Below are 13,136 nucleotides of genomic sequence, written 5' to 3'. Positions count from 1 at the left end.
TGGCAGTGTATGAAGGTGTGATTAGGGAAAAGCCAAGTAGCAAAGAAGAAGCTCGACAATTCAGTTCCAGGTCTGCTTAATGTTATATTCTCTGATCCCAGCTAGCAATGAAGATCCTCGACAATTATTGAAAAGCCAACCAGCACTGTTTCTGACTTATTGGGAACCTAAAAAGCAACCTGGGGCTGACCCAAACTGGTTAGAAACTAAATCTGGGGCAGATTCATTCTCTGATCATACATGCTACAAATTTATCTCTAATGTATATTATCCAAAAAGACTATTATTACTTTGGTCTAGGGTCACTCTTGTCTTGTTTAGATTGCTGAACTTCCCTCCTTGTTCTTAATAATATTTGTTATCACTTTGTTGAACACATCATTTACTTCAATTACTTGATCTGTTCCTGTTCTCTGTAACTATGTTTGGAGTGGTAAAACATTCAGAAGTAATGAAAGATTCTTGTCTCTGCTGTAGCTTTATTTTATAGCTAAGCCCTCAGAAACTATATCTCTGTAGAAAGTAAAGTTTTTTGAATTGAATGATATAAATTTGAAGATAAAATCATTGTAAGTTTAAACACAATACGGCGACGTCTGGAGACAAGAAGACGCAGATTAGTGCGTATCTAAAAGGGAGGAAATATTGGAAGTGGACCGGGAAACCAGTATGATATCCTTCACAACACAACCTTATCCTTTCCTATTGCTAAGTTAACTCTCATCAATATCTGATTCCTATTCCTATGTCTTAAGTCTTACGATTATTTTCTTTTCTACTCAAAACAAAACATGTCTCACACCCCACCCAGCTAATCTCCATAAATCTCCCCCTTCAATACAACAACATAATGGTTGCAACTGCCGCCACATTTTTCAATCCACTATTTCTTCACACGGTTCTCTCTCTCTCTCTCTCTCTACTTTTCATTTTATTTATTCAAGACAATTGTGATCTTAAGAACTTTAGAAGATATTCACTCTATTAATCATGGTCATGTGTTTGAGAAAGAAATTTCTTTCAGCTAAAAAAATTATTGCTAATTTGTGACCAATTGGATTTTCTTTCTACCTGACTTTTAATGTAGGACTCGAGTTCTTCTCTTCATAACTTTAGAATTAATTATAATCTTGTCTAATTTCGTGTGAATGATTCTGATTGCTAAATTATTTAGTGCAGCATGGTAGGGTTAACATATGGGCACTAAGCAGGATTAGCTACTTAAGTGGAAATGTGAAGTCTAGGTTCCCTATTTATAGATCAGAAATTCATCATCAGGTTCATTACTTTTCACACCTTGCACCTATATGTGCAACCTTTAAGGAACCCATGGGGTTTGGACCAGCCCCAAAGAAAAGGAAGAAAAGCAAGATGAGAAGGGATTATGATGAAGAAGATGATGATGAAGAACAAGAGGAGGAAGAAGAACCAGGGGAGTTATTCCTGAAGTAGTGACCAACAGAATGATGAGTAGAATGGCAGTGTCCGTAGGAATTCCACTGGGTATTGGGCTTTTTTTTTTCCCATTTTTCTACTATCTCAAGGTTGGGTTGAAGATTGAAGTGCCCACTTGGGTGTCATTCATTGTGTCCTTGTTTTTCTTTAGGTCTACTCTGTTGGGTGTGAGTTATGGGATTGTGTCCTCTAGCTAGGACCCACTGAGGGAAGGGTCCTTCTGGGGTTGGACTGAGGCCCAAAAGAATTGGCCTGTTTTTTGGCAGTCCCTTAGAGGTGGTTAATCTAGGAAGAATTAGCCCATTCTTTCTTTAGCCTTTTTCATGTTTGACCCTTTTGTTTCAATACATATTGTATCTTGCCAGCACTTTTGGAGGTTGTTTTGTATGAGTTATAAAACATCTCTAAAATTCTCTTCTCTCTTGTTTGGTAATTGTGGCAAAAATTAGATAATAATAGATTCTTTATATTACGAAGGAAATAAATAATTAAACAAAATTACATTGTTGAACATTTGAGCCTTGAAATACACCCAAGAATAGTATGACAGACAAATGGTTTTAAATTACAATCTGCATCTGCAATACTGTAATTTTGGGGGTCTCTATCTACTACTACAACTGCAGCAACATCAACCTTGTCTGCAATTTTGGTAATCATAGGATCTTAAGTTTATTTAACAAAATACAAATTCTAGCTCCATATTAAATGGACTTCTACAATTCCAGAAAAAAATAAAAAACATACCACTGTTCATTAGAAACAATTGATACTCTTATGAACAAGGAACCAACAGCAAGTACAGGGCACAATACAGTGCACAAAAAAGAAGCTACAAAGGAAGAAGATGAATCAGGGGCAAAAAGGAGAAGCCATAGGCCACAATAACTGGAAGATTATTATGGCAAAATGACCTCAATAAGCAGCAAGCCAGGTCACCATCGTCTAGAAGCAATCCTCGAAGATCCTGGACCGGTACTACTGTCCCATGTGAGCAATACAAGCAATTTCCGCCAATTTCCTCTTTGGCAGACAAGCCAAATTCTTTTAGGATTAAATATTGTATTGTATCTTCTATAATAATGTAATTCTAATGGACAAGCTGAATAATACAAATTTTATCTTCTCCCTCACCTTTCTCTGGAGGCTATGCAACCTCGAATTATAGAATATCACCTTCAGTCACAACAGAAACCTTCGCAGCATCAACTCAAACCTTGGCATGGCAGCATCCAACATACAATATTAATACAACACAAGAACACAATATTAATACAACACAAGAAGACAAAGCTTCCTAACACCACCGACAAGCAAAGTAACAAGACAAAAAAATGAATCAAACTGGTGAAGTCATATGCAGAATGAAAATGTAGGAACATTACCTGAATGCGGCCTCAGCGTTGTCTGTCGCAACTGCAAACAGAAGAAGAACCAACGTCAGAGACAAAGTAAGCGGCAGGGACTGTGTCGGAGACGATGCTTAAACCTAGCTAGGGCACGAGCGTAGAAGTGTATGTGCTAGCTTCAATTCCTTTTGTCAGGTCGAGGGTCGTAGGCGCCAAAAAGTACCAAGGGCTACATCACTTGTCCGCCACGTGAAACAAGTAATGATACAAAGACGGGTCTCAGGGAAGACCGTCTTTGTATGGCAATGAACTGGAACATCACGTGTCTACCACGTGTGACCACTAAACAAACAAAGACGGGTCTTAGTGAAGACCGTCATTGTATGGCAATGAAGTGGAACATACAAAGACGGGTCTGGAGGAAGACCATCTTTGTATGTCAAATGGGCAGATCACATGTATGGCACGTGAAACCCGCCACGATACAAAGACGGGCCTCAGGACACGACCGTCTTTGTATGGTAGTCGGGGAACTCACGTGTCCGCCACGTGAAACAACTAACGATACAAAGGCGGTTGTTGTGGGAGACCGTCGTTGTATGTTAAGCACATAATTACAACTTTGCCATGCCATCAGCAGTCTACGACGGGTAGCGGGAACTGTCGTCGTTCTGATGCTATTAATTACGAATATGCCATCGTTTTATTGATTCTTAGCTTCTTGTAGTAGTGTTTCTCATCTCAACACTTTTGCTCCTTTGAGATTTTATGTTGTTTTATTGATTCTTAGCTTCTTCTATGTTGCCAAACTAATTCGTAGATATGCAATGGTTGGGAAGTTGACTCAAAAAAGTGTTGTCTATTATTGTTGTTCTTTTTTAGCTTCTTATAGGAAGAAAACTTGTTGAGCATACCATGTCTCAAGGACAACAAAGTCTTATTGTTCTATTATAGATTGTATGTTGTTTTCCACTATATTTATGTGATTTGTCATATTATGTCAAGACAATTTTGTAGGATAACATTTTTGTCGTCATGATATTATGTTTATATTTGGATAACTTATTTTTTTATTTATTTGATAATTCAACTTATAAATTATTTATGTTTATATTTTTTTTTAATTAATTTTAGTGTGGTCAACTAAGCTCAATTCACTGTGGACTGAAATGAGATTTTCAATCCAATATATCAAATATGGTTCAATCAATCCAATCCAAGCCTTTTGTTAATAGGCTAAGGGCACGATGAGTTGGATTAAGTTGACATCTCAAACTTTCAAGATTCACTTATTTTAAGATGCTTTGTTAACGATGATTGTGCAGAAAGTACAAATATGGAAATGAAAAATATGTTGACACCTTGAATATATATCAAGTGAAAAAAAAGATGTTGGAACTCAATTAAATCAAGAGGGGGGTGAATTGGTTTTCAACCAAAAAGATACTTTTAGAAACAGAGTTGTGAAAAAACTATTCCATACGAATCTTATCACAAAACAACTACGAATTGAATGTAATCAATACTTAATCAATTCTTCCTTACACATGGTCCTTCATTAATATCCTTTCCTTCAAAATCATAAAACTTGAATCGTTTCAAAACATTGAAAAACCATGAATGAGTTGATTAAACCTTGAACGAGTGAAAGATATGAAATTAGAGATAAAGACACAATCTTTTATACTTGTTCACTCTCTGTTTCTAGAGAAGTTGATCCAATTATCTAATCCACAACATGAATTAGATTTACACTATGCATCAAGAATCCTTACAAGCAATCACAAGTGATCTACAATTCCCACACCAGAAAAAGAGACTGTGGCATCCAACACTAGGATCCTCTGTAAATATAAGCCTAAGAGAATCCTACTCTTAGCCCAAACTAGAAAAGCCTATTCTAGCAGGTTGTAGGCAATTCACGCATAAACACAAGACCATGTAAAAGCCATACACATGAAAAAACCAAGTAGGAGAGATACAACCTGACCAATCTTTCTACAAACACTGTGCTGGATTGAGACATTGATCTTCTTCTACTCAAAAGAAAATACTCACTTTTAAGAAAGATCTTCCAATTAAAAGATTAAGAAGTTATGAGTCACTATAAAGTTCTTTTCTCTTTTTCTCTTGATCACCAATGAAAGTAGAAAATCTTGCTCATTCTGAGGCTAAGAAATTATTTTCGAGATGTAATGAGTATTCTCTTATGATCTCATGATATTCAAATGTATTTTAGAGATGAACCCAAGCTGGTTATTTATAGATAAAACAGTTATAACCGATTGTAATCGGTTAAATCTATATGGTAATCGATTATTTTAATGAAGTAATCAATTATATTATCAAAGTAATCGATTAAAGTGTTCATCCAACATCTGACAAAACCACTCAAGAACAATGTAATCAATAGATGACCTAAGTAATCGATTAAAGTGTTCTTGTTCACCTCTGAACAACTTAAACAAGAGAGAAGTAATCGATTAATCCACCTAATAATCAATTAAAACAGAGACTCTTGAAAAATCAATCATTGTCTCAAACAATAGTGTAATTGATTCAAATTCTATTGAAATTGATTAAATCAATATGAGACTTAACTCTTTAAGCTTCAGACAACTTGTTTAATCGATTATGACAAATCTATAATCGATTAAAATAGAGAGTTTTTGCCTCTAGAGAAATTTATCTAAGTTAAAAAAATTTCTTCATACTAACCATGATGATGCATAATGCAAAACAAATATCAAATATACTAAGATGCAACAATCAAGATACAATCAATACAAATGCCACTCAAAGGAGTTGGGCATGTAAAAGCTAAAATTCGTGAAAAACTTCTTCAAACTTTTCCTTGAGCTTCAAGCTTTAGCTTTAGCTTCATGTTGCTGCTCCCCCTATCTCTAACATCAAGTTGTTATAAACTCATACCAAAAGTATAAGTTTGGGTAGTATAAATATTTGTAAGTCCCTTAAAAGTTAAAATTCATCAGATACAAATTCACAGCCGATGGCTCCTGTTATTTATAATGATTAAAGAGTTCAAGCCTTCTCCATGAGAATCAAGAGTTCAACAATCTATTTATTTGATTCAGATCCTGAAAGGCCGCAAAGAAGGATTTTCCACCGAGACCTTTGAATCAAATTGTGTCAAGTAATCTTTTGACCGTCAACAATTTCTTTATTGGACTATAATCCTTCGATGCATACTTGGACATAGTAAAATTTATAAAGAAGCTTACTACAAAAATCCTTGGGCATAGATCACTAGTCGAGACCCTCTGATTAACACTGATTGATGAGCATATCATTTGTCAAAAGCTGCACCAATATAATGGAAATTCATCAATGCAATTTGTACTGTCCAGGAATAGAAACCTGCCTAGCAAATAAGAGGGGTGATCAACACCATTGTGGACGGATTCTCCTACGAAGAACAATCCAGCTAGTCCCATAAGTGCCACCTCCACACCATCCAGGACATCGACATCAACTATGTTGATACACCATCACCATGCAACCCCCCTCCTATCACTTTCTAGGATAAAGACTTTAAGGGTATCAATTGCATCAACCAAGATGACCCCATGGTTGTCTCCATCATAATCTACAACTTCATGGTGTCCAAGGTCCTCAACAACCAAGGCAGCCCCACTAATATTTTATATTGGAAGACATTCCAAAGACTTGAAGTCTCGCTTGACATTCTCTAGCCTCACGATGGTCCACTCCTAGGCTTTGCAAGGGAACAAGTAGAGACCAGAGGCTATGTTGACCTAGTGATCACTTTCGGTCAAGGCAAGCTCTCCAAGAGCTTTAGAATAAGGTGTTTACTTGTTGACACAGATACATCGAATTTAGCTTTGATTGGTAGGACAACACTTAACGAGTTGAGCCATCGTCTTCACACTGCATCTGCAGATGAAGTTCCTAACCCTGATGGGAGAGATCATGACTATCAAGGCCAACCAAAATCAAGAACAACATTGCTACACGGAAAGCTGAAAAGTGGCTCCCACCAGGGAGCCTGCCAAGCCTCACCTCACAGCAGACAATATCACTCAAGTCATGAGTATGGACAAAGGGTCACCAGTTCGAGCCTTAGTCATCTACCAAGCAAGCCAAGAAAATAAATTCGATGTAGATCCGCACAATAACACTTCAGAAAGAGGCCCAAAACCTATTGAATAGTTCATCAAGGTGCAACCCAAACCCAAACCCGAATAGTGTATGCAACTTAGCAGGGACCTCACCAGCCATGAGCATAGGCACATCATTGATGTCGTACACAGGAACGCAAACCTATTTGCTTGGCAGCCATTTGACATGCTAGGAATCCCCCCCAGCATAATCTGTCACAAGCTCGCCATCTTTTCCAGGCCAAGCCGGTGTAGACTTAAAAATAGTAAAATTCATAAAGAAGCTTACTACAGAAATCCTAGGGCATACAAGACTTGTTGAGACCTAGTGATTAACACTGATGGATGAACATGTCATTTATCATAAGTTGCACCAATACAAAGGAAATTGGTCAATACAATCATAAAAAAATGTGTTAACATGTCCTTTTAATATTCATTATGAAAACAACTTAATTAAGAATAACACATATGACAACATTTTTTTTCTTAACTCTTAAAATTAAAGTTCTAATGGACCAGGCTGAAAGGGAATCGGTACTTAAGAAACTAAATAAATGAACTAGAAGATTAAGGAAAATGGTTACTGGGAACATGAATAAACAAGGCTTTGAGCAAAAAAATTTGGAGATTTCAGATGAAAAATTATACTTTCACTAATAAACAAGGCTTTGAATATCCATAAATATAAAAGAAAAATATCCATTTAACAAGTACTCGTGCATGTAGCAAACGGATAATTATCTGATGGGGTGGGTAGTAGAATAGCTACTACCTATGTGTAGTGCATGTGTTGTGCTCTTTCATACATGTCACTCGTCATGGATGGAATCTACTGGAGACGTAGTACCATAAATCAAAGGGACTCTCCAAGGATAGACCTTGGGTTTTGTCAATCCTTTGGATGATCAATCAGGGAATTGTCCAACCTGGGTTTTACGTGTCGTGCTCTTGCATACATGTCACTTGTTGTGGGTGGCAAATACTAGAGACTTAATGGCGTGCTCTTGCATACGTGTCACATTTTAGGTGTCATGCTCTTGCACAATTTAGCATTTTAACTTTAATAAAGTGAAAATTCACAATTTCATGGTGAAGATTCTTGATAATGTTGTCATATCATAACTAAAAGTTTTTTACCTTATGAAAATTAGATATTGTGGCCAACAGGTTGAGCGAGTAAAAAAAGTATGTGATGTATTTTAAATAGATTAGAATTATGTTAAAAAAATTGTTAAATTATTATATTTTATTTGTCATTAGTATTTTTAGCTAGCGTGTTTCTCAACTTTATGCTCTTTGTTAGTCATCATTTACGACTAACTTTTGTATAGAAAAGTTTTCCAAAATGTATATAAATCTCCCAATTTATGGTTCTTTTTGGTAGGATTGTAAATAAAATTTCTATGTTTTGATCTCTGTTCAATAGAAGCCTCTTTACATGGAATTAATGTTAAATTTTCTTTAATTTCAGGCAAAAAGGAGCTATTTTGAAGAAGTGTCAAAGGAGTCAACGCGCTAAGTGAGCTCAATGTGCTTAGTGCGCATCAACGGCTAAGCCCAGCTCCAGCACGCTTAGCGAGTAAAAGGAAATCTGGAAAGGCATCTGCTCCGCAAGCACGCGCTTAGCGCGTTATCAGCTCTCTAAGCGAGTCGTCTGTCGCTTTCCAGGCTTAGCACGAGATTGGCGCTAAGCTCAAATTTACTTACTCGTGCTAAGTGCAAGAATGGCACTAAGCGCGACATCGAGATCAGGAACCCCTTTTTAAGCCTGATTTGCACAGAGAGCCAAAAAGAGAACGATTCACTACCAAAAGGCCTAAAGAGTGTGAATTTTAGATAGCATAGAGTAGAGCAAGGGGCCAAGTTTTCGTCTTTTAGGGAGATTAGTGAGGTTTTGAGAGATTATGAGATTCCTAGAGATGGAGGAGACATCCCCACTCCTTTGTAAGCAAGCAATTTCTCTTGATTCCTCTTCTTTAGTGTAAAAGGAGCTTCCTTGCCATGAAAGGTTAAAACCCTCAATTGGGGATTCTTACTGAGTAGTTGATGTAAACTATTTTTCATATCTAATTAAGGTTGTTTTATATGTTCACTACCTCTATCTATGTTTATTGTATGTATGCTTATGGCTTGATCACCCATTTGTGTGGGCTGCTAGGGACTTTAGCATTGGGAAATGCACTGTTTCCTTAGAACTTGATAGAGCAGGGACTAAATAACTGCATTGCTAGGGATAGTGTGTAGGGTTTTAGTTTTCTTTATTATGTTGTGAGTATAATGCTATTTAAATTAGGCTAAGTTCAACAAGAGGGATCTGCGAACGAAGTTTGATTCTGGAGGAATCGGTGTTTGGTATTTTTTACCTCAACATAGAACACAGGAACATCTTTAATTAGAAAAACGTCTTTAATTGCATCAACTTACTCAGTAGGAGGATCCAACACCTTTAGATATTTGTTTTCACACTTACTTGTTCTCGTTTATTGCTTTTACTTAGGATAGAACATACTTTTGCTTTAATTCACAATCATTAATTTCTGTTTGCAAAGGCCTGCTTACCTAACAAAACTTTGCTAAAAGAACAAGTTCCCTATGTTCGATACTCGGTTCATTCCATTTAAATTAGTTTACTTAGCGACCCGGTGCGCTTGCCGATAAGACCACTCCCATATAAAAACAAGTATTACCAATTTGGAAAAGGGAGTAAACAAGTATTCTAGTCGAACACTCTTGTTCACACTTTATTGGCAAACATTTTCTCTAGTCAGTGCTATAGAGCCTTGTTGGTTTGACTCTTGTTTAAAAGGATATTCCACTAAGCAGCAAACAGACTTTATGGTGATTCATTTTCTTTCCTGCAAAGTAGAAAAATCTAATGAGAAACCCTTAACATCTTACCAAGAAAACACACATTTTTGGTCTATTGACTCGACTATTGGTCGTTCAAGCAAGCTTTCATAAATTAATATCCAGAAGTGTTAAAACCATAATTCTTCCAGAGATTTTAATTTCTAGAAGTATTAAAATTTAATTGAGAAGCTAGCATTAAAATTTTAACACTTCAACAAATAAGATTCTGGAATGTATTTAGATATAAAAAAATACTCACTTCATTAAAATTTTAAAACTTCCACAAATAAAATTCAAGAACAATGTAATCGATTGATGACCTAAGTAATTGATTAAAGTGTTCTTGTTCACCTCCGAACAACTTAAACAAGAGAGAAGTAATCGATTAATCCACTTGGTAATCGATTAAAGCAGAGACTCCTAAAAAATCAATCATTGTCTCAAACAATAGTATAATCGATTAAACTAATGCGAGACTTAACTCTTTAAGCTTCAGACAATATGTTGTAATTGATTATGATAACTATGTAATCGATTAAAACAGAGAGTTTTTGCCTCTAAAGAAAATTTTCTAACCAAAAAATTTTCTTCATACTAACAATGATGATGCATCATGCAAAAGAGATATCAAATATACTAAGATGCAACAATCAAGATAAAAATCAATACAAATGCCAATCAAAGGAGTTGGCATGTAAAAGCCAAAATTCTTGAAAAACTTCTTCAAACTATTCCTTGAGCTTCAAGCTTTAGCTTTAGGTTCATGTTGTTGCTCCCCCTTTCTATAACATCAAGTTGTTGTAAACTCATACCAAAAGTATAAGTTTGGGTAGTATAAATATTTATAAGTCCCTTAATAGTTAAAATTCTTCAGATACAAATTCACAGCCAATAATGGCTCCTGTTATTTATAACGATTAAAGAGTTCCAGCCTTCTCCATGAGAATCAAGAGTTCAACAATCTATTTATTTGATTTAGATCCAATAAAGCAGCAAAGCAAGAGTGCCCACTGAGACCTTTGAATAAAATTGTATCAAGTAATCTTTTGACCATCGAGGAAGACAAAGACACAATATGACAAGACGCGACCGACAACCTCCACAAGAATGAGAACCTACCCAACAAATAAGAGGGGTGATCAACACCATTATGGGCAAATTCTCCTACGGAGGACAATCTAGCCAATCCCGCAAGCACCACCTCCACGCCATCCGAGACATCGACATCAACAATGTTGATACACCATCATCATGAAGTCTCCCTCCTATCACATTCACAGATAGAAACTTCAAGGGTATCAACCCCATCAACCAAGACAATCCCATGGTTGTCTCCATCATAATCGCCAACTTCATGGTGTCCAAGGTACTCATCGACCAAAGCAGCTCCATTGATATTTTGTACTAGAAGACATTCAAAAGACTTGAAGTCTCGCCTGACGCTGTCCAACCTCATGCTGATCCACTCCCTAGCTTTGTTGGGAAACAAATTGAGATCAAAGGCTATGTTGTCCTAATGACCACTTTCGATCAAGGCCAGCTCTCCAGGAGCTTCACAATAAGGTATTTACTTGTAGACATAGATACATCGTATTTTGGTTTGATTGGCATGAAAACACTTAAAGAGCTTGGAGTTATTGTCTCCACGCCGCATATGAAGATGAAGTTCCCAACCCTGACAGGAGAGGTCATGACTATCAAGGCCGACCAAAAGCAAGCACGAAAGTGCTACGCTGAAAGCCTGAAAGTGGCACTCTATCCTTCCACAAGGAACATGAATAAACAAGGCTTTAAGCAGAAAATTTCAGAGATTGCATATAGAAAATTATACTTCCAGTGATAAACAAGGCTTTGAATATCCATAAATATTAAAAAAAATATTCGTTCAACAAGTACCAGTGCAGGTAGTAAATGGATAATTATCCGATGGGTTGGGTAGCAGAGTAGCTACTACCCATGTTCATTCCATCCTGTTGTCATCCCTACATATGCACAATTTAGCATTTTAACTTTAATAAAGTGAAAATTCATATTTTCATGGTAATGATTCATTATAATGTTGTGACAACATAACTAAAAGTTTTTTACCTTGTGAAAATTAGATATCGTGGCCCACAGGTTGAGCAAGTAAAAAAAGTAAATGATGGATTTCAAACAAAATAGAATTATGCTAAAAAAAATAGATAAATTATTACATTTTATTTCTCATTAGTATTTTTAGCTAGCGTGTTTCCCAACTTTATGCTCTTGGTCACACTTAATTGGCAAACATTCTCTCTAGTCAGTGCTATAGAGCCTTGTTGGTTTGATTCTTGCTTAATAGGATATTCCATTTAGCGACAAATAGACTTTATGGTGATTCATTTTCTTTCCCGCAAAGTTTAAAAATCTAATGAGAAACCCTCAACATCTTACCAAGAAAACACACATTTGTGGTCTATTGACTCGACTATTGGTCGTTCAAGCAAGCTTTCGTAAATTAATATCCAGAAGTGTTAAAACCATAACTCTTCTAGAGAACTTAATTTCTAGAAGTATTAAAATTTAATCGAGAAGCTAGCATTAAAATTTTAACACTTCCACAAATAAAATTTTGGAATGTATTGAGATATAAAAAAATATTCTACAAAGTAATTTTTAGATTGAGATATTTTTAAAAAAAAAATAAAAAGAAGGTACATTTAATAATTAAAGACAGCTATTTAATAATAAGGTAAAAAGTATCAATAAAAGAAAGGCAAAAAAGTAATCCATGCAGATTATTTCTATTTCATGTGGGAAACAAAATTTGTGTGATACTTGTGGACTTTCCCCCAAACTAACTTGGCCTTGAAGTAGTCATAAGATTGTTTGATACATTTGACTGTGTTCCACTTGGAATATGATTTAGGTACATGTTCACATAATCACATGTTTGGTCTTATGTTGAGGAATTAGTTTTCGATATAAAATTGATTTTGTATTGAAACAACTTTATATGCTTGTGTTAGATTGAAACTCCTATAAATACAAGCTAAATTTTACTATTAACTTGTTTTTAGAATAAAATTATTGAAACATAAATTACTTAACTTCAAATGTAATTTGACGAGAATCAATTTTGTTTATAATTTAAAAGATGAAAGATTATTAATTAATTTGATAATTGGAGTTTATTTGAAATAGAAGATTTAGGGAAATGTAAAGATAAGTCTGAAATTACAATACTAACCTTTTTAATATGTTAGAATCTTCTTTAATTATGTTACTTGTTTCCTTTATTATCTTTTTACAATAATTGCAACTTAAACCAGTTTTGCTAAAATCTAAAATTGCTAATTTTCTATAAATTAATTATTTG

At 35.4% G+C, this 13,136-nt stretch overlaps 1 protein-coding gene across 1 annotated transcript; it reads left to right on the top strand.

The window, feature by feature from the left end:
- Positions 1–680: 680 nt before the first annotated feature.
- On the top strand, positions 681–1,826 carry LOC102669201 (protein PAM68, chloroplastic). Its single transcript, XM_014761782.3, has 2 exons — positions 681–898; positions 1,180–1,826. The coding sequence occupies exons 1-2, from the start codon at positions 851–853 to the stop codon at positions 1,450–1,452; spliced, it is 321 nt and encodes a 106-aa protein (XP_014617268.1). The 5' UTR covers positions 681–850; the 3' UTR covers positions 1,453–1,826.
- Positions 1,827–13,136: the final 11,310 nt, after the last annotated feature.

This window comes from Glycine max, chromosome 9 (assembly GCF_000004515.6).
Source record: "Glycine max cultivar Williams 82 chromosome 9, Glycine_max_v4.0, whole genome shotgun sequence".
NCBI classification, from domain to species: Eukaryota; Viridiplantae; Streptophyta; class Magnoliopsida; order Fabales; family Fabaceae; genus Glycine; species Glycine max.
The sequence above is the reverse complement of the archived record's forward strand: the minus strand, read 5'-3'. Positions and strand labels throughout refer to the sequence as shown.